Below are 19,625 nucleotides of genomic sequence, written 5' to 3'. Positions count from 1 at the left end.
TTTTGCTGGTCCAGCAGTGGACTTGCCCCAGCCAGCCCCTCTGTTGCATGTGGTAGGGCCACCCTACGGAGAGGAGGGGAAAGGGAACGCACTGTCAGGGTCGTCATGGAGAAGCTGAGCTTAACACGAAGCCCAGATGGGAATACATGTGCACGGGCATGGTAGCAAGCAACCACCAGGACCAAGGTTAAAAGGCAAGGTATGCAGCAACTGCTGCAGAGCACCAGATGTAACTTCAGCCATAGGAAGAGGAGGAACAAACCAGCCCAGAGACAAGGTGCCAGGAAGACGAAGAACGGGACTGGAGCTACTAAATGCCCAGAGAACAGACCTGTGAAATTCAGGTGTTTTGCCTAATTACAAGGGGTGAAACAAAACAAGGAGGCAAAAGATCCCAAAGAGCATCCCTTTCTGCGGGGCATAACAGTTACGTCCGAAAATCAGCTCGTTGCTGCCCACAAAGGACCTCAAAGACATTGCCAGGACAAGACCAGCGGTGTCCCTGGTCCCCCATGTACGAGAGTAAGCTGGCTGGACCACTCAGGTGCATGGGCCTCTGTGTGTGAGGGAGTGAAAAAAAAAAAAAAAGTAATTTTGCTTAATAAAATCCCCTTCCCTGCTGTTTTGCATGGCATAGTGCAACACTGATCACCCGCCCAGGTGGCGGGGCAAGGGCACAGGGACACCACGGAGCAGGAGACGACCATGCACCGCTTTATTAGGCAGTGGTGCTGCACGTGCGGCCGAGACCGGTCACTATATACATTTGGCAAACGATGGCAGTGAGTACCAGTACCGAGCACCTGCCCCCCGGGCCTCACTCATACCCCGTGCCCCCGCCAGGGACAGCACCAGCCTCCTCTCCTGTGGGCACAGGGCTGTCCTCTCCCTCACAGGACGTGGGCAGGACCAGGCACCCTCAGGACACATCTTGGGATGCTTTCTCCCCCTTTTCCCACACCTTGCTCCCCCCAGGTCCTCTCCATGGCCCCAGTTCCAGTCCTTGCTTCCTAAGCTCTTCCCGGAGGGGGCGAGGGCAGCAGGCGGCCAACCCTGCTCAGCTCCTCGTGCTGGGCCCCCCTGCCATCATCCCAGCAGGCAAACCAGCACACAGGAACCACCGTACGAGGGAGCTGGATGAGGGGTCCAGCTGCTGCGACCCCCGATAGCACCGTCCGTGCCCAGCTCGCTGATCCAGAGCCCATCCTTGGCACCGCAGCGCTCGGCCCTGCAGACGGGCCAGCTTTGGGTCCACCCAGCCTCGAGCCCGGCTTGTGCAGGGTGAGGACTATAGGGTGCGGATAGCCACCGGGTAAAGCAAGGACATGTGCTCGGCCCCCTTGATGGGCAGCTTGCGGCTGGCATAGTGGTGAATGATCTCCGGCACACTGTCGAACGGTGGGCTGTGCTGACCCAGCACGTACTTGTTCTCTTGGGTCCGGGACAGTTTCATGTGCATGAAGCCCTGGCTGCTCCTGCAAGGAAAGATGAAGGCAGGGTTAGGGGGGGCAGCTGGCCCCCACCCCTCCACCAGCTCCTTCCCCTGAGCTGGGCAGCTCATCCCTGCAGCCACAGGGTGACGCAGAGGCAGCGTTTTAACCCTTTAACCTGTGGCAAAACCCCTTTTACAACCACCCTGGCTCACACAGCAGCTGTGCCAGGAGGAGCTGGACTGCTGCACTGGCCAGCCTTACTGTGGCAAAGCAGGATTTTCTCCTTTGGGCAGTGGCCAGCCACGCAACGCCCCCCCTCTCCAGGCCCCCCCAACTCCACACCACCACTGCAGGCTCCATAAAACCTGCTCAGCGTAGCGAGGCCATTTCCCGGCACAGCACGGGCACCGAGCCATGCGCGGCTGCGCAGGCAGATACTGCCACGAGCGCTGATTCCAAGTGACGGGCTAATGGCCCTGTTGCTATTAATTTGCGTCTCCGAGGAGAGCCACAGCCTGTCTGCAGCGTCTGGAATGCACATTACGGCAAAATATTGATGACTTAAAAGCAGACAGGACCTCATCAGCAATGCTGAGCCGCTTCCAGCTCCGCGCAGGCCAGTCCCATCCCCCCGGCAGGAGATGGTGCCCGTAATGGACAGAGCGGCTGCATTAGCAGAATGGGTTTGCAATCCATTTAGGAGCTGATCAGCAGGGAGCCGGACCCCTGGGGACAGCAGAGGAAGCGGCACGGCGGCTCCCTGCCAGGGACCAGGCTCGGGGGGCTGCCGTGCTGCTGGGAGCGCCCTGGCTGCAGACCCGGGGGGGGTCCTGCACCCCAGCAGTGGAGCTGTGGGGGCTGCACCGCACACAGCCCCCCCGGCAGCGTGCACACACGGCAGGGACACGCTGCCAACCGGCACACGGCTGCCCGCAGGTGCTGCACCCCGTTAGGAGTCCAGTGCAGGATTAGTGCCAGGTCCGGAGCAGGAAAAGAGGTAAAGCAGGCTGGGTTTTGCCCAAATCACTCCCTGGGTCTCCGCACCACGGCTTCAGCCCCTCTCGTGGAGGGGCAAGCCACGGGGCAATCATCCTCTGGGCATTTAAGGCAGTACAGCCCTGCCCGTGACAGGCAGCACGGGGTGGCCCAGCCAGACCTGTCACGGCAGGGTTAAACCTCCCAGCTACCTGACATGCTCCTGCTGCTCTCTTTTGTGCATATTTTCCTTTAAGGCAGCACAAAAGGACTGGAGGTCAGCACTGAGCTCTCCTTTCAGACCATCTCCTCAGCTGCTCCTCCTTCCTCAAGAAAAAAAGAGTTCAGGAAAAAAAAAAAAAAAAAAAAAAAGAGATGCAGGCAACCAGCTTGCAGCTATATAAAGAGCATCCCTAGGGATTTTCCTTGAAAAAGCTGTATAGAGAAAGGCAGTGCAGTAGAAATCATGTTCCTGAGGCTGCGTGCTCTCTGCAAGCATGGCTGGTGGACGTCGCCTGAGCAGCTCTTGGATGGGATGCAGTCTCCTGTGGGCAGAAGCACACTGCTGCAAAGCCACATCCTACCCACCCACACCATTTGAGAAGAGGACTTGGCCATTTTTGCCATGAGGCTAAGGATGGGTAGGAAGAACTGGGGGGGGGGGGGGGGGTGGGAAAGGATGACTGGCTTGTAGAGGTAATGAAAAGGGAGCAATGTGCAGTATTGGTGCTTTCCACACTGGAAAGGGAGGAAGCTCCACCAACCCCAACACCACCTCTCAAACACAACTCACTGGCCACTAGAAGCTGTTGCTTCAAAGGAGCTCACAATCCAAGGCAAGAAAAAATGATTGAGAAAATTAAAACGTCAGTAAAAATTCTAACAAATACATGAAAACAGGGAGCTCTTCCAAAAAGCTTGATGTCTGACCTAAAAGCTACAACTGCAGAAGGAAGAATGATTTTTTTTCAGCTAAACATCTGCCCTACTTCGGCGTTGAAGGCAGCAGTAAAGCATAAAAACTAGAGAGACGGAGCAAACTAATTCACAGTTGTGGCACTGGGAAATAAATGGGGGAGGCTGAAATCGCCAGGGAGAAATGCAGGTACAGAGACCACTGGGAAAACTTAAAATATATTGAGAAAAGCGTAGGGATATGTGGGCTGCTGTTGGGCAGCGATGACTGAAGTGCTCAATAAATACTTTTTTCATGCTTGCCAGGAAGAGAGCTAATATACTCATCCTGCAGAAGGGCAAGAAGGTATTTCCTAATCCATCATCATTTGCTGGACAAGAACAGCTTTGTTTTGGGGGAGTTCAGGCTGCCCCAGTACTCCCAAAAGAGCTGAGCAAGTTGCTCTGGGCACATACCTCAATGCTTCATGCAGTTTTGGCTCTCAGGGAAGCTGCAAAACCCAGGGAAGGTGCTAAGATTACCCTCCAAAACCCAAGCAGAAACCAAGCTGTGCTGTGGGGGGTGAGGATTCCCTGCTGAGAAACCAAAGCAGCGCAATGCCCTCTCTACCATGTGGTTGAGCGAAAGCTTCGATGGTTATGTGGGCTGGGGAGGAAGGGATGGGTACCCACATTTTCATAAATAATGGGATTGTACAGACTTTATTTTCTCATAAAACTCAGCTACGAATGGAGGGAAGCAAAAAGCCAGAGCTGGAAGCTGTAATCAGACACATTCAAGTGAGTAATAAGGCCCATCATTTTATCCGTCTGAGGGATTACTAGCACTGCCAAGGGAAAAGCAGCCTGCCTCTAGCTCTGCAAGTCTTCCCGAGAGATGCTTCTGCCAGACACCAAACCAAACGTCAAAAGCCTGTGCCATCCCACAAAAAAATGCAGAAACTGCCCCACAGTTGTGTCCAAGCCACCCCCTCTCCCCACGGCACAGGCCCCCACTCACGTGGGCACCCCAGCACAAAGCCATGCGCCCACCCACAGGTGCCAAGCACCCACAGCGCTGGGGGCACAGGCATGCCGGCAGCCAGTTCGTGTGTGCCCCCGCAGAGTGCAGCTGGATGCATGTGAAACAGCACCATACGGGTACAAATCCAGATGTGAGCCACCACCCAAAGCCTAAGGCTCACCTTCTGCACCACCTAGCCACCTCTGGTGGCTGAGCACAGCCTACAGGGAGCCTGCAACCATCAACCCAGGCAGAATATTTCTGGGCTGGGCTTGCTGCAGGCAATCACCTTATTCTGGGTGCCCTCGCCCAGGCGTTTACGCTCAGTGCCACACGGCAGTGCCACCTGTGCTGCACATATGAGAGCAGCACGGCCCCGAAGGGGCACCCGCCCTGCAGCTCACCCGGACTCACTCACTTCAAGGAGAGGGAGAAGTCGTTCTTGCTGGTCTCGCTGTTGCGCACCAAGTAGCTCGCCTCCTTGCAGAGCCTCAGCAGCGTCTCTGCATCCGTCCGGCTGATGGCCCCGTGGTACCAGCTGCAGGCAGGAGTGGGACCAGCTGTGTGCACACCCTGGGCACGACAGAGCCTGCACAGACTGAGCCCCGAGCAGCAGCGATGCCGGCCGCAGTGCTGGGGGTAAAGGATGCGGGTGGCAACACTGGGGCTGGGGGACAAAGGGCTGCTGGGCTCACAGCGGGGCAGCCTGGGGGATGCGGAGGGCACAAGGGGACAGCAGGACTCAGAGGAGGGCAGAAGGGAGAAGCAGCAGGTGGGAAAAACATGGTGCCAGGGTAGAAGGCAAGGGCAAGAAGCAGGTCTGCCACCCTGCAGCATCACAACGTGGACAGGGGGAGAGCAGGCAGGACTCACCACTGGCTCTCCAGGGGCAGGGCAGGGTCAATCCTCTCCCCAAGGAAGGGGCCAGGCTCCGCACTCAGCATCTTGGTGCTCTTGAGGCTGCTGGTGCCATGTCTGAGGCCAGCCCTGGCCTTCTCCTCCCTGCAGGGCGAGGTGCGGCCGTACCCCAGCCCCTCCGATGGCCCTGCAAGACAGACGGACATCACAGCGGCGGTGGGGACAGGCTGACGGGCTGGACTAATTATAAACCCACCATGCTGCCAGCTTTCCCCACACAGCAGGAGGCTGTGGAGGTGGCCAGAGACGTCACATCACTGGGTCCCCTCTCACTGCCCTGATGCCCTGCTCTAAAAAAAGGGCAGGGCAGCTCCCAGTGGCATCTGGGGATGCTTAAGTGTGCATCCACATCAAGTCAGGACTTGGTGCAGACTGGGCTCCTGAGCCCCTAGATATATTTTTCAGGGAGGTTTCATAAACACAGAGAGGTGTAGCTAATGTAACAAGAGATTCAGTGGCTGCGGCATACAATTAGGCATTTCCATCAAGAAAATTAGTACTGAGAGGCTCTCCAATCTTGCATAAAAAAAGAGGAGTGGGGAAGATGGAGCTTAAAGGAGAGGCAGGCAGTTTGAAAACAAGGGACACATTTCCACCTCTGTTGTGGTGGAAAAAAAATCCCTGGAGGGGAAGGGAGACGTTTCCTCTGAGAGATGCCTCCCTGACACGACCCTGCACACCGACGAACCGCAGTGGTCCAGCGCACGCCGCCAGCAAGGGATTAACTGAGATGTGCCCTGGGGACCCAGCCTCCCACTGAATGTTATTTCCGTGCAGGATGATTTCAGCATTAATAATATTGTTTCTCCCTCCTCCAGAGAGTTCATTATTGCTCCCCTGCAAGGAGAGCCCCCTCGCACAAATTACTTATCGATCCGTCAGAACTGCCCTGATGCAAGGCTGCCGGCGGCTGCTGCCGCAGAGGCACAGACACCCTGGGGGTGGCCGAGCTCCAGGACAAGCGGGACCCCGGCCCAAGGGATGCCCTGGCTGCTTGGTGGGCGTGTTTGGGATGGTTTTGTCAGCCCTCCACAACCTCCACAGCTTAGCACAGCTTAAATTCCCCCAGGAGTTGCTCAGGGCAGAAGTGCCCAGCACTACGGCTAGGCAAGCCGTGCCTCTGCAGAGGTTTGCTCCTGCCCATAACAGCCAGACTTCAATTTCAACTCATCACCTTAAAAAATTGGGACAATCGTTAAAAAGGCAGACAATCAAAACACTGAAGTGTTTGCTGGCTGCACAAAGTCATCATATTGGAGGCTCAGAGGAAATACATTGCACCTGTCAGAGAGCAGCAGAAGCATGCACATGATTAAACAGGATATTAAAAACAAGCCCCTAGGAGTAAGAAGACATCCTTCAAGAAGTTCAATTCACCCCCAGACAGGCAAAGTAGAGAATAACACAAAACTCTGGCACGATAAACTTAACACAACAAAGCAAATCAAAATAAAAACGAGAATTTGTGTTGCTAAAGCCAGGAAAAATGACAAACTGATGTGTTCATCAGGAGCAGGGTGCGTGTCAGAGTGACTGTGGGGATAAAAAACGATGGGGTAAGAGCAGAGGCTGTGTAGCAAAGAAATTAATTCTTCATGATGCCTGCATTTATTGTACAAAGAGGAGCAGGAAATTTCCATTAGACCTTTCTTTTTTTGGGATTACTTCAGCCTGTAGCATCCCTAAGAGAGCATTTGGGACAGTACCGGGACACGGCGCTGGCAGATCAGCCGCGCTGCTCTGGGGCATCCCTACAGCACGCAGCAAAATCAGCAGTCACATGCAACCTCGTGCTCAAACCCACCTGGGAACTTAGCAAAAGCCATACGATTTTTTTTACGAAGCTCTGCAGGGACCTGGGTAATTGCAGATAAGGAAATCAGACATCTGCACCTGGCAGGTCGCAGTGCCTATCAGGAGCAGTGTTAGTGACGCACAGGCGGCACGGCACACCGGGGCAGAGCCGTCGGTTTGCAGAACAGAGCCACGTCTCACAGATCCATCCCAGTTCTCCGCAAGAGCGGTGGCACGTGAACAAGGCCCTGAAAGCCCGGGCGGGTTTTTGACAGAAGCCCCTTACCTGATGCTGCTGGGAAAAAAAAAAAAAAAAAACAAAAACTAATCTACCATGGCGTAAGAGCAAGGTCCTTAAAAATTAATAATGGGTCAAAAGAGAAGCAGCAATCATTGGTTTTCATAAGCGAGACAACCAGCAGAGTCCAAGGGGGATTCGCCAGGGGCTCTGCCTTTCAGTGTGTGCAAAAAGGGCCTCGCTACAAGGCGAACCTGAGATGACAAAGTGTGCCTTGGGAGATATAGCTGTTCAGGCCAGCAAAAGCGAGAGCCAGGAATCCAAAGGGATCCCATGCCATTGAGCAGCAAGGCAATAAAGAAAGCAGATGAAACAGAGCAGTGCTAAATGATGAAGTGACGCACTTGGGGAAAAAAAACAACCCCAAACTTCAGTGGTTGGATCTGAATTAGTGGTTACCATGCCTGTAAGTGACCTGGGTATTAAGAGTCACAAGAAAACATCAGCTAAATGCTCAGCAGTTGTCAAAAAAGTAAAAGCAGCCATCTGATGGGAATTTGGAGGCAAAGAAGAGAGAACAAAGCAGACGATAATAGCTCTGCCACCGAATAATCCCCTGGTGCAGCTCAACTACCATGTGCAAGGAGGTATCAGGTAACTGGAGGAGGCACAGAAGAGGCAAGGACAAAGGTCTGGCATCCTGCGCAGGACAAGCAAGGGGCCAGGAGGAGCTGGGGAAAGGTGGAGGAGAAGAAAGAGGAAGAGGAGGAGGAGGAGGGTGGATCTGCACTGCTCAGCACAGAGCCGGCAGCATCCATCCACAGGCAGCCCTGCCAGGTCTAGACAAGCTCCAGCGTGGCAATGTCCCAGTGCTGGCAGGCAGCAGGGCAGGGTTGTGGCGGGCACTGGCCACAGCCCACCCCGGACACCCCACTGTCATGCAAGACCCACCGTTGGCGTCTTCGTAGTTCTGCTGGCCGTGCTGCGGGGGGCCGGGGGCACCAGCCTCACCGTCCGGGGGGGTTTCACCACTGTCGAGCTGTCCCACCGGCGGTGGCCATGGCAGGTCTTTAATGACCTTGATTTCAACTGGATAAGGGGAGGGATGAGGGTGGGGAGGGTGGAAAGAGAGAGAGAAAGAGAAAGAGAGAGAGAAAGAGAGGGCTTAGAAAAAAAAAGTCAGCAACACCAAGCCCAGGGAGAAGGACAGCAGCTGGGAGGGTGAAGATCTAAGGTCTGAATTCCCAGGGGCCCTATGCCAGCCAAGGCTTGCTGGGACACACACAGGGGTACCCAGTACCCCAGCAGAGCTCCTGGGGACAGCCAGGCCACCCGAGGACAAGCTGCTGTCCATGACCGTAGGGCTGCAGGGAGGCTGCGGCAGCGGCAGAGAAGGGGGTGCAGACTCTGCTCGCCATGGATTGGCCTCATGCCAGTACCAGGTGCCCATCAGGGGGCTGGCAGAGGGGCCAGCAGAGAGCTCCCAGCTTCTCAGGATAGGAGAAACACTCCAGAAGCCATAGCAGGACCTGCTCTGGAGCCGGGAGAAAACAGACTGCAGGTCCATGGCACCGCAACCTGCTTCGCCACGTGCAAATTTCCTCCAGACTCAGAGGAAACCTGGAGCAGCCCGGGCAGAACCCACGCATGGGGCAGACCCATGAGCACACCTCCTCCACCCAGGGGCATCGAGGGAATCTGCAGCGCAGACCCCTCCACACAAACCCGGCCCAGTGATTCACAGCAGAGCCCAAGAAGCTGAAATCTTGGCACAACTGTGCTGGGACCCAGGTCCTGGCCTCCCATAGGCACAACCGGACACTGCAGCGTCCGGTCTGGCACACGCATTCACCCAAAAGGTGAGGAGTCACTCCCAAGCCCAAATCTCCACACCTCTTCACCGCCATCCCCGCGCAGCGCCAACAAACACTGTCTGGAGCGCCTTGTGCTTGCTGGCAGCAGCGCGGACGCACAATGCTGCAATTAAAATGCATCCTAGATAAGAGCGTGGCAATTAGCCAGTGCTGGCGGAGGAGCCAGCGCTAATGCACAGCATGGATTTCCTCATTAACAAACACAAACACAATCGATCCTGCAACACGGATAAATAGGTCAGGAGGCTGGACGTTTGCGGGGCCAAAGGCTCCTGGGGGGGTGCCCAGCTCTTGTCCACACAAAGGGAGTCCCGAAGGAGGAGGGCTCTGCCTGAGCTGAGGATGGAGCCCCAGCCCTGCAGTTTGGGGTGGGAGACGGAGGTCAGCTTGCACCAGGGATGCAGATCAGGCAGTAAGGGGAACAGCAACCGGAGATGAGCAGCGGACAGGCTGCCGAGGCAGCTCCCTCACCACTCCCCCCAGCCCTGCTGAAGAAAAGTAGCCACTGCGAGTCAAGGAGCGCTCCCCGAGCCATGGAAACAGGGAGGCTGACACTGCCAATCCGACAAGGATAAAGGCACACCAAGGACGCATCTTCCCCCTTGCAAAACACTACACAACTACCACTGCCTCCATCCTGGCTCACCTGCGAAGGCTTTGGAGATCCTCTCCTTCTTCCACTCCCAGGGCTGGTCGTACTCCTCTGGAGGCCGCTCGTCATCCTCAGGCAGCCGGGACTCCCTGGGCCTGGGGCAGGCGGGGCGGTCGCTGTCTGCCTCCAGCCCTCCAGTCACGGGCTCATAGGGAGTGTCGTAGAGGTGCAGTGGCCGGGATGGAGCCTCCCGCAGGCCCTTCTGGCGGATCTCTAGCGGAAGAGGGAAGGGACCACAAACTTTTCACCTGGCCATGATCCCCAAGGGCTGAGTTTCACCCAAGGGCAACACAGGGAGCATTGGTGATGGAGCAGACCCCAAACCTCCAGCAAGTGCCTTAAACAAGCAGCAGAGCTGCTGGGTCCTAAGCGGTCCCCAGCACCAGGATGCCTTCTCTCCCCACGTTGCAGTATCTCCCTGCAAAGCGGGGTCAACGGGGACAGACCATCCCAGGAAATAAGTCCCCACAAGCAGCACGGCTGCTTTTCTCCCCTGAACATCCAGTGTGACTGGTTTAATAAAATGCCCTTCCCCTGAGCAAAGCTGAAGCCTCTCTGCAGACACAAGACTCTTTGTCGCTTGCTGATTTTTCCAAAAAAGCAACAGTCTCCTCCAAAAGCCATGCGAGCTTTCCAGAAACCATTTGCTCCAGGAAAACCACGGGACTACAAAGCAGAGCCAGAGCCTGGAGCAGACGCGCCAGCACAGCGGCCCTGCATGCGCTGCAGCAGTAAGAGCAATGCCTTCGGGAGTGCGTGCTCTCACCTCGCCTGCTTTCAAGCCATAAACAAGACCGCTGGGGACCCTGCTGCTGCAGCAGACAATGGCACGCTCTGGACCCGTCATAACCGAATTAAACAGCTCCCACATCCGTCTTGTTTTATGCCAGATGCATCGAATGTCATGTCTCTCCTGGCTTAGCCTCACGGGCAGCACCGCAAGCAGAAGTATCGAGGTGCCTTTAACGCTTGGGTAGCCTTCGCAAGTGCTCTGGCTATGGCCAGCCCATCCCACGTGCATGAACCTGTGAAAATGTGGCTGCAAAGTAGCTGTTGCACCACTGCAGCAATCACACAGGTTTGCCAGCCAGCCCTCAGAAGCCTTGTCTGGGCGACCTGGTGCCACCTCAAGCTGTAAGGAACAGAGCATAGTGGCCACCAAATTCACAGAGCAGCAGGGACCCAAGCCGCAAAGAGCACAGTGGCCTTCGCGCAAAGCTTTCCACCTTACCAGCCATCATCTTCTGGGCTTCGTATGGCTCCATATATCCATCATTCTCCGTCACCTTCTCCAGCCCTGCCTGGCTACCGGCCACCTGTGCAGCGTCAAAGGGGTCTGCGTAGTCCTCCAGCACAGCCAGCTGGAAAAGGGGAGGAAAGCAAAAGTTTAGGGGGGGGCAGGGATCAGCTGAATCCCTTTCGAATACCACACCTCACCACGAGCTCTGCTAGGAGAAGCCAGAGGGGCACCCGGGACCCCAAGCCCCAAAGGGAAGGGGGACGGATGTGCCTTCGTGCCGCAAGTCCTGGGAGAGGGAGTGAAGCAAGCAGGAGCCCAGGATCGCCAGCGCAACCACGGTAAAGAGCACCAGCACCGGGGGCCTGGGACATGGCTGCTGCCACCCCTCGCTTGCCCCTTTCGTATCCTCTTTTGGAACAAGGGCGCTGAGTGGGCTTCGCAGCACCAGAGCCCTGCCGAGCAGGTGCTGGCAGCCGGCAGCTTTCCAGGCACCCGCGCGAGGCTCTCAGCGGTGGAAACGCTCCAGCCTTTGTCCCGAAAGCTGGGCCGGAGCCAAGCAGAGCAGAAGGCGGCCCAGCCTCCTCCGTTAGCAGCGGCTTGGCACCGGCAAAGCCGCCAGCGCCTGAACGGATGCCCCAGCAAGGTCCTCTCCGAAGGCACTGACATCAGCTCCCCACGCACAGCCGCATTTTCTCGTCCAAAGCAGGCCAGATCCCAGTACAGGGGTGTCAGCCGGCACAACTGGGAGCTTGCTGGTTATTTTCCAGGGCTCCTGCAGGCTCCTTTGGAGACGTCCCTTAACAAAAGGGCTGCGAACAGCCTGCACCTTCGTCTCCATTCCTCTCCCAGGACCCTGCAGCATCTCCACACATGCCAAGTGATGTAGGATAGGACTCCTCCATGCAACCAGGAGTAAGCAGAAAACAGCACCAAGAGCCTCTCAGGCACAATATCTCAAGGAAAACAAGAACAAAACAAAACAAAAAAACCACCAAGGTTTGTCCTTACGAGCAACGGAGACACAATCCTGTGGTAGACAGGAGGGATGACCTGGAGCTCGGTCCCCACCAGTCCCCAGAGCCACGCTCCTGCCCCAGCATCTCAGCGGCTTCCCGGCAGGAGCGCTCCCATCACGCAACGCCGTAGCCCGTTACAAGCCAGGAGCTGCACGTGCCACCTCGAGCCCCAGCATCTGGGACTAAAATAGGGCCAAGGAGATATTTCTGGGTGGGTCTGAGCACACCCAAGCATCTTGTCTGTTGCCAGCTCACCTGCCATGCTGGGACATCCAGCAAGGTTTGTTGACCACAATGCTGGCTCTGCTGAGCATTCTGCAGCATGAACCTGAGCACAGTGTGGCAGCAGCCAAAACCCATCCTGGTCTTGGTCCCCACAAGCCCAGCGTCACTGCACCCTGCTGCCCCGGGCAGAGCCAGCCGTACTGACCTGGGCGGCTTGCAAATTAATCTCAGGCTCCCGTAATCGGTTTAAAACAAAACCCCTCTTCCTCCTTCCTGTGAAAAGCATCTGACAATAGCCTCGAGCAACAAAACACAGCAGGAAAAGGGGACAGGAACTGGAGCTGTAAACACCTCCGTGCTGCCTGGAGCCTTTGCATCTCTCCAGGCTGCGGGAGGAAAGAGGCAGCTCCTCTATCACCTACCTGCCTCCTCTGGCGGGCTGTGGGCTTCCCGGGCAGCTCTCACTCACCCCAGGGCAGCTCTCCCAGCCCAGCCCTGCCATAATGAGGCACAAACAGCAGAGCATCATCCCCCGAGCAAAGACGGCCAGCCCCAGGGCTTGCAGACACCCTGGATGGATGCACGGCGAGGGTTCAGATGTGGCAGCGAGACAATGCCCACGCTGCTCAGCACTGGTGTGAAAGCAGCAGCAGCAGATGTCTGCTCAGAGCATCAGCTTCTCTGGATAAGATGGAAAGAGCAAAACGTCTGCAGGCAGGGCCCAGTGCCAGCATGCCACGTCGGGGCTCCAGGAACAGCCAGGAAATCTGCTGTGGCTGCTTTTGCCTCCCTCAGCCAAGGGTGATGTAGGCTTGCAGGGCCCCATGGGATCCAGGGGCAATACTGAGCCCAAGGGCTGCAGCCTTTTGCTCACCACCACTGGGGCAAAACCGCCCAGGGAAATCAGAGCTGCCAGCGGCTTTTGTAGTCACTCATCTGCTCGAGCTGCCCTCCCTCCCCAGCATGGGCTAGGGGCATCCGCATGAAACGCAAATGCAAGCCGGCACTGCTGCTGAAATCCTGGTTTGTTTTAATGCCTGCCTGCGAGAAGCCCCTCAAAGAGCTGTTTTCTGGACACCCTCACCCTCTGCAAGGCAGAGAGGGGCTCAGCCTGCAAGTCGGATGCTGCCTGGGCGATACTGAGCTGGTTGGTGCCCGCCACTCCAAAGAGCATCCCGCAGGCTGAGCACACGTCCCGGAAAGCCGCAAAAACCCTGCCACTCTGCTGCAAGGACTTCTGCAGAGCGCAGCCCGGAGCCGGTGACAGCTCATCTGCACAAGCACTAGTGCCGAGGGAGGCACGAACACGCGGACACGCATCCCGACGTGCACAGGGGCAGGGGCTCGCCGTGCCAGGCACACCGACAAGGAGCAACCGAGCGCCCACGTTTGCCTGGTTTTGTGCCTTCAGGGACACCGTGCTCAGCGCTCGCCCTTTACAAAGAGCTCCCCGGCTCCGAGGTGGCTGCAGGGCTGTGAACGCAGCAGGCTGATCCTCCCGGGGTCAGGAAGGGGCTGCCTGCTCGTTCCTCCTGTCCTCAGCCAAACCCGCCTGCATTAAAACCTGCCACAAAGCCTATTTCCTAGATGTGTTTTACTAGATAGACAGACACCTGGCTTGCTGCTGGCACCAGTCCTGGACCCTCCCTCTTCTACCCCATGAACAGAGCAGCTTCAGACAAGACAGGGCGCCAGCACAGCAGCTTTGCAGCCAAGAGGCTCCCCCGCACGCAGCGTTCGCTCTTCTTAACAGGAGGAAAGCCCTTTCTGCACCCCCTGGGTGCCTGGGTCTGGCTCCCTGGGGAGGGAGGGACACACTCCAGGTCCAGAGGACTGTGGGGTCCAATCCAAAGCATCTCTGCTGAGAGCCCAAGCGTCCTAAAACTGGGTGTTTTGCTTGCAGGGGGCCGCAGAGATGCTCTGCAGCAATTAGATGGCCCTGTGCAGGTGAGATGTGGTCTGCTGGGCTTAGGTCAGGCACAGAACTAACGGCCCAGATCAGGTGCTCGAGTCCCCAGGCTCCCTGGGTTTGGTGTTTTTTCTTGCCACGCTGGCTTTATTCCTCCACTACCTCAAAGATACCTCTTGGTAAGAGTCAAGCCTACAGGGCTACGTAAACACTTCCATATCTGAAATGGTCAGGCACTACGGCAAAAAGGCAAGGCACGGAAAAGCTGAGAAGGGAACTGCAAACCACACACAGGAGCAGGCACACTCAGGGTGCAACACCAAGCAAGTGGCAACGCAGCGCAGGCACCGAGGCTGGAGGGGAGCACTGCACACCCAGCGCTGAGAGCGAGGCAGGGCTCTTGGAGGACGAACTGCAGCAACCACGCAGTTGCTGACTGTATCCCACTGCACCGGCACGCGGGGCCGAATTAAGGTTGCCTGGGAAACTGCATCTTTGACATTTCCTAATCCGAGCGCCGGACATCATGAACGGTGCGGGGCCCCAGAGCAAGAAGCCCCGATGCACACTTGCTCCCTCCCATACATAGGCTGAAGCCTTTGCTGTGTTTGAAATAATTCTGGTGCAAAGGGCATGCCTGACCTGCCAAGCCAACACCACGGGACAGCTCTTGGTGCAGAGCAATCCGCTGGAGAACAGCTGGGCAAATCAGCACCTGGACCCCCCTGACACGTCCCCTCTGTGCCCATGAGTACGTTTCATGCACTAATCTGTCACGGCAACACACACCCAGATCCCCGCTGCCGCACTGAGGCTAGTCTCACTCTATTATTTATGCCCACTGTATGAAAGGAAAACAAACCAAAATTAAAGGTAAGGGCCAGGTTCTAGTGTTAAAACTGTTTTTACACAGCACACCAGGGAAGGGGACAGACAGCAGCTCCTCAAGAGAGAGATCGCGGCTCAGACACCGAAATCCCAGGGCAGACCTGAGGCTCTGCACTACCTCACCTACAAACGTCCTTCCTGCCACTGCCTTTTGCCGTAACAAGACGCTCCACTTCATATAGAGGTCTGTCTCCAGCCAGAGGACACCTGGGCAGATCCTTCACTTTATAAACAAGCGGCTGGAGATGCGTGTGTTTGTAGTTCCCTAGGAAGTCCCCGTGTTTCACATTGGAGGCACTCTGAGTTCTGATTTAACCCAGTTCATTATCTCCTTTGGGTGCAAGATCTCCCCAGTTTTACCCCCAGGACCTTTTCCCAAAGGTATCACCTTGCCGCTCAGCTTTTAGTGGGTGCCAAAGCCACACTTTTAGGTAAACCAAAAGCTGGCTGTCCAAGAAGGGTCGGTTTCCGTGCCTGAGGAGCCAGACACGGCTGCACCCAGGGCACAGGAGGAGGAGGGAGCCCGCGGCAGACAGCACAGCATCTTGCAGGATGACTCAGTTCGGGGAGGTTCTCTCAGGAAAGACACACGCCCAGGAGCTTCCTGGCCAGCCATTCCCACACCCCACGGTACTGACCCTGCCCTCTGAGCACAAACGTTGCATCTGGAGCCCCAGACTTTGGGTCTGACCCTAATCACACTGCGAGTGAACGCTGGCAAACCGCAGGCAACTGGCAGCGCCCGAAGCCATGCATCCCTGCGCCGCACAACCTCGTCCCCGTCGTCACTGGTGTGCGGCAGCTCGAAGAGGAGAGGCGGATCCTGAGGAAGAGTAAGGTGTCACTGAGCAGGACAGGCTCCCAGTGCTCTGCAAAGGGTCTGGCCTGCAGCCAGCAGCACGGGGCCAACTGCAAGAGCCACCGGCCAGTCCCGACAGGCATGACACAAAGCAACATTCCAGCAAGGCTCCGGCCCTGACATGGGTAAAGCCGCATGTGGAGCAACAGTGCAGAGAAACAACCCCAACCCCAAGCGCGTCGTGCCCGGGGCTGAGGCATGGTGCCCCCACACTCTCATGAAGGAGGTCCCTTCACTGAGAACAGGCTGAACCTCACCCACGTGCATCAAGGGGAGCCCTGGTGACATCGTTTCTTGTGTCTCTTCCAAATGCGGCACGGAAGACATCTCAAGGGTCCCCCTTGCACAGGCGAGTGGTATCAGCCCACTGTCTGCTGCTGTAGGGCAAGGACTGCTGAAGGACCCCTGCTGGTCCCCGCCACCTCCAGCAAGCTTTTGTAATGGGAAGGGAGCTACTGCAGGGCTCACCCTAAGCATGTCCCCACGAGATGCTGCAAACCCCACGTAACGCAGCACGACCCGATGATTTACCTGATGACAGCAAATCACATAGCACATACTCGTGGCTGGGGCAGGAGGGATGCTGCTGCCAACACATTCCTGCCCCTTCTTCAGTTCTCCAGAGAGGGAAGGCACGGCACTACGCAGGCACAGGGCTCCCAGGGAACGTGGTCCCCCTGCCTCAAGGCAGCACCTGTGCCACAACCCACACTGCCTCAGCCTGCCCACACAGCCACGAGCCAGTGGCTGCTCCTTCCTCTTCCGGCCCTCCTTGTCCTTCCCGCTTGGAAGGGCGGCACATTTTATTAGCGTGCTTTTCAGTGTAACTCTTAACAAAAAACCTCTCTGCTCCAGCACAGCCTTGCCTGTACCTATAATTAAACTTCGCCCTTCACCTTCAACATCACCACAACTCAGGACCCACACGCGAGCGCTTTTTGGAGTCCTGCTTCCCACTGCGGACATGGAATAGAGCTGGGAACAGGGCCCACCACCTCCTTCTGAGAGCGGGAGCACCGAGCCTGCCACAACCCCATTTTGGCATAAAGAGCTCATCAGGGTTCTCTCCCAGCCCTGACGTGCCTTCCCTGCTCCAGGACACTTTGATGTTGTCACCAAGAGCAAGTATCCAGCAGGCACCCTCCATCCCCCTGGACCACCTCCAGAAAGGACCACCGTGAGCATCATGCCCTTGCCGGGGCCAGGGAATCCTCCCACCACCCAGCCCAACTTCAACGCCAGCAGATGGGAGCCAGAAAGGGTGCCCAGGCCCAGCAGAAGTGCTCCACGTGGTGAACGCTCCCCTGCTCCTCCAGGGAAATTGTTCCAATGACTAGCTGCATGCCCTATCAAATATTCCTACCTTATTTCTGTCTCAGCCGGCCTTTGGAGCTCTGCCTTTGTCCATCACCTACCGAAGCCCTGAAGAATTAGAAACCTCCTCCCCTCAGAGGCACGCATGAGACTGGGAGATAACCTAATCGTTGTCTGCCACAGACACAACAAAGGGTCTTCTTCAGCCTCCCACTGTTAGCTGGGCTTCCCCAGATGCCTCCCAGCTCTTGGCTCTTCACTGAGCTTTCCAGCTTCACCCCAGTGCTCTGATGCCCAGGGAGCCCGAGCCAGGCGTGGCTGGACTGGCCAGCAGTACCTACTCCACACAGTTCCTGCTCAGCCCTTCACATACCAGAGCCCATGTCCCTCCAAGAAGTACAGCCTTCCCCTGGTCCCTTTCAAAATCATCTAGGTGCCAGGAGCTTGTCTCAGCAAAACAAACCCCTGCAACAGCACCTTCAGTGCCCTCTGCCAGCACCCTCCTCCTCTTCCTCCTCCGCTGCCTGCAGCAGGGAACATGGGAGGACCTGAAGGAGGACCAGGGAACTGAACGGGCCCCTCTGGAAACCTCCCAGCAGCGCATGCTCATTAAGAGCAACTTTCAAAGATCCGCCAGCTACAAGTTCTTCATCTGCGTAAAATACTCCCGAGCGGATTTTGCTCGGTGTGTGTTTCCTCAGCACGTCAGGCAACGCCAAGCCCGAGTCTGTGATTACTGTATCAACAATTCCCTCCATCAGCCAGATCTGCAATCTCGTCAAGTTCACTTGACAAGCCCCATCTTGCAGGCTGTGGCGCTGACGGGCGCTACTGAGCCCTCCTGCCTTTATTTGCGCAGTCCCCGTATCAGCCTCTCCGCAAGGAGGCCCAGTGCCCATGGCCGCGGCCCCTCGAGGTTTGCCCCTCGGCAGGGTCCCGGTGCCACACGGCTCCTGCCTCCCGCAGGAAGCCTCTCCCTGCTCCCGTCCCCTGCCTGGCGAGGACTTTTCTGGCCTCCTCGCCAGCCTGCCTGCCGCAGCGGCCCCGCTCCCGGAGTGGGAGGAACGGGCAGCACCCAGCGCTGCTCTCACCCCGAGAAGGCAGCTCTGAGGCGTCAGACAAAGAGGCACGGGCGCCTCCTGACAAAGCAGCTCCGAGGAGCCCGGCTGCAGCTGGCACAGCCTGGGCAGGCCCTGGCAGGCTCACCGAGGAGATCCGCGCCGCCACACGCGGGGCAGGAGGAGGCCCAGGGCGGCCGGTCCGACCGTCACGGGCCTCTGGAGATGTCCCGAGCTGCGTGGGGCCTCCCTGCGCTGGGAGGTCGTCGCCTCCGTGGAGCAACAAGCACCGGGCTGCAAAGAGGGAGCAAAAGGGGGAAGGCAGCGGGAGGCCGTGTGAGGGGCCAGCAGGGCCTGAGCCCGCACACCCAGCGGTGTACCTGCCGCGGGGAGCCCCGGGAGCAGCCCCCGTGCTGCTGCTGCTGCCGCCGCCGCCGCCGCCGCCGGCCGGCACGTCGCAGGGCAGGAGCCCCCCCGGGGGCTGGCTGCTCCAGGGGGCACAGCCCGCTCCTGCCCGCTCCCGCCCGCCCCGCCGCCGGGGATCCGCGGCCGGGCCACTCACCTCCTGCGGCGGCTCGTCGGGCGGCTCGGGGCCGGCGGGGGGCGAGCCGGGGGCGGCGGGGGGAGGCGGCGGGCTGGCGGGCGCCTTCTCGGCCGCCTCCACCTTGATGAGCCGGTGCTTGGGCGAGACGTAGCGGGGCCCGTCGGGGGCGGCGCTCGGCGGCGCCCCGCTGTAGGGGTCCTCGAAGTCGCGCTCCTTCTGCAGGCGGTACGCGGCCACGATGTCGGGCTGGGCCGCGGCCAGCGGCTCGGCGGCGCCCCCCGGCGGCGGGGGCGGCTGAGGCGGCCCGGCGCGGTAGTCGGGCTTGGGCGGCGCGGGCGGCGCGGGCTTGGCGCTGCGGAAGCCGAGGTGCTCGCGGAGCCAGCGGGCCATGGTGCCCACGCACTGCGGGGCCCCGCCGGCACCGCCGCCCGCCCCGGCTCCGGCCCCGGCCCCGGCCCCGGCGCCGCGCTCCGAGCCGGCCGCCGCTCCGCTCAGCAGCATCGGCACTGGCGGACTGAGCGCGGCGGCGGAGCCCGGGCCGGGCGGGGGGGAGAGCGGGGGAGGCGGCCGAGGGAGGCGGCCAGTGCCACCTGCCGGAGCCGCGGCGCCGGCTGCTCCGAGCGGGGCGCCGAGCTGCGCGCCCGGCTCCCCCCCCGCTCCCCCGGCGCCCGGCCCGGCTTCCCCCCGCGCCCGGCCCGCCTCCCCCGGGGCCCGCCCCGCTCCCCCTGCGCCCGGGCCCGCCCTCCGCGGCGCCCGGCCCGGGCCCGCCC

The 19,625-nt window shown here is 58.5% G+C and overlaps 1 protein-coding gene across 4 annotated transcripts; it reads right to left on the bottom strand.

Moving 5' to 3' along the window:
• Window positions 1–694: 694 nt before the first annotated feature.
• On the bottom strand, window positions 695–19,356 carry SHF (Src homology 2 domain containing F). 4 transcript variants are annotated; one of them, XM_035566716.2, is made up of 7 exons: window positions 18,874–19,356; window positions 11,034–11,163; window positions 9,797–10,015; window positions 8,228–8,365; window positions 5,200–5,371; window positions 4,745–4,864; window positions 695–1,475 (listed from the first exon to the last, which is right to left on the bottom strand). In XM_035566716.2, the coding sequence occupies exons 1-7, from the start codon at window positions 19,354–19,356 to the stop codon at window positions 1,289–1,291; spliced, it is 1,449 nt and encodes a 482-aa protein (XP_035422609.1). In that variant the 3' UTR covers window positions 695–1,288. The 4 variants fall into 4 exon arrangements, with proteins under 4 accessions (XP_035422609.1, XP_050569070.1, XP_050569069.1 ...); XM_050713113.1 differs by lacking the exon at window positions 18,874–19,356 and adding an exon at window positions 18,692–18,758; XM_050713112.1 differs by lacking the exon at window positions 18,874–19,356 and adding an exon at window positions 18,460–18,585.
• Between the last annotated feature and the right edge of the window lie 269 nt (window positions 19,357–19,625).

The sequence above is a fragment of the Cygnus atratus genome, chromosome 11, assembly GCF_013377495.2.
Source record: "Cygnus atratus isolate AKBS03 ecotype Queensland, Australia chromosome 11, CAtr_DNAZoo_HiC_assembly, whole genome shotgun sequence".
NCBI lineage: Eukaryota > Metazoa > Chordata > Aves > Anseriformes > Anatidae > Cygnus > Cygnus atratus.
Note: the sequence above shows the minus strand (reverse complement) of the source record. Positions and strands in the feature narration are given on the sequence as shown.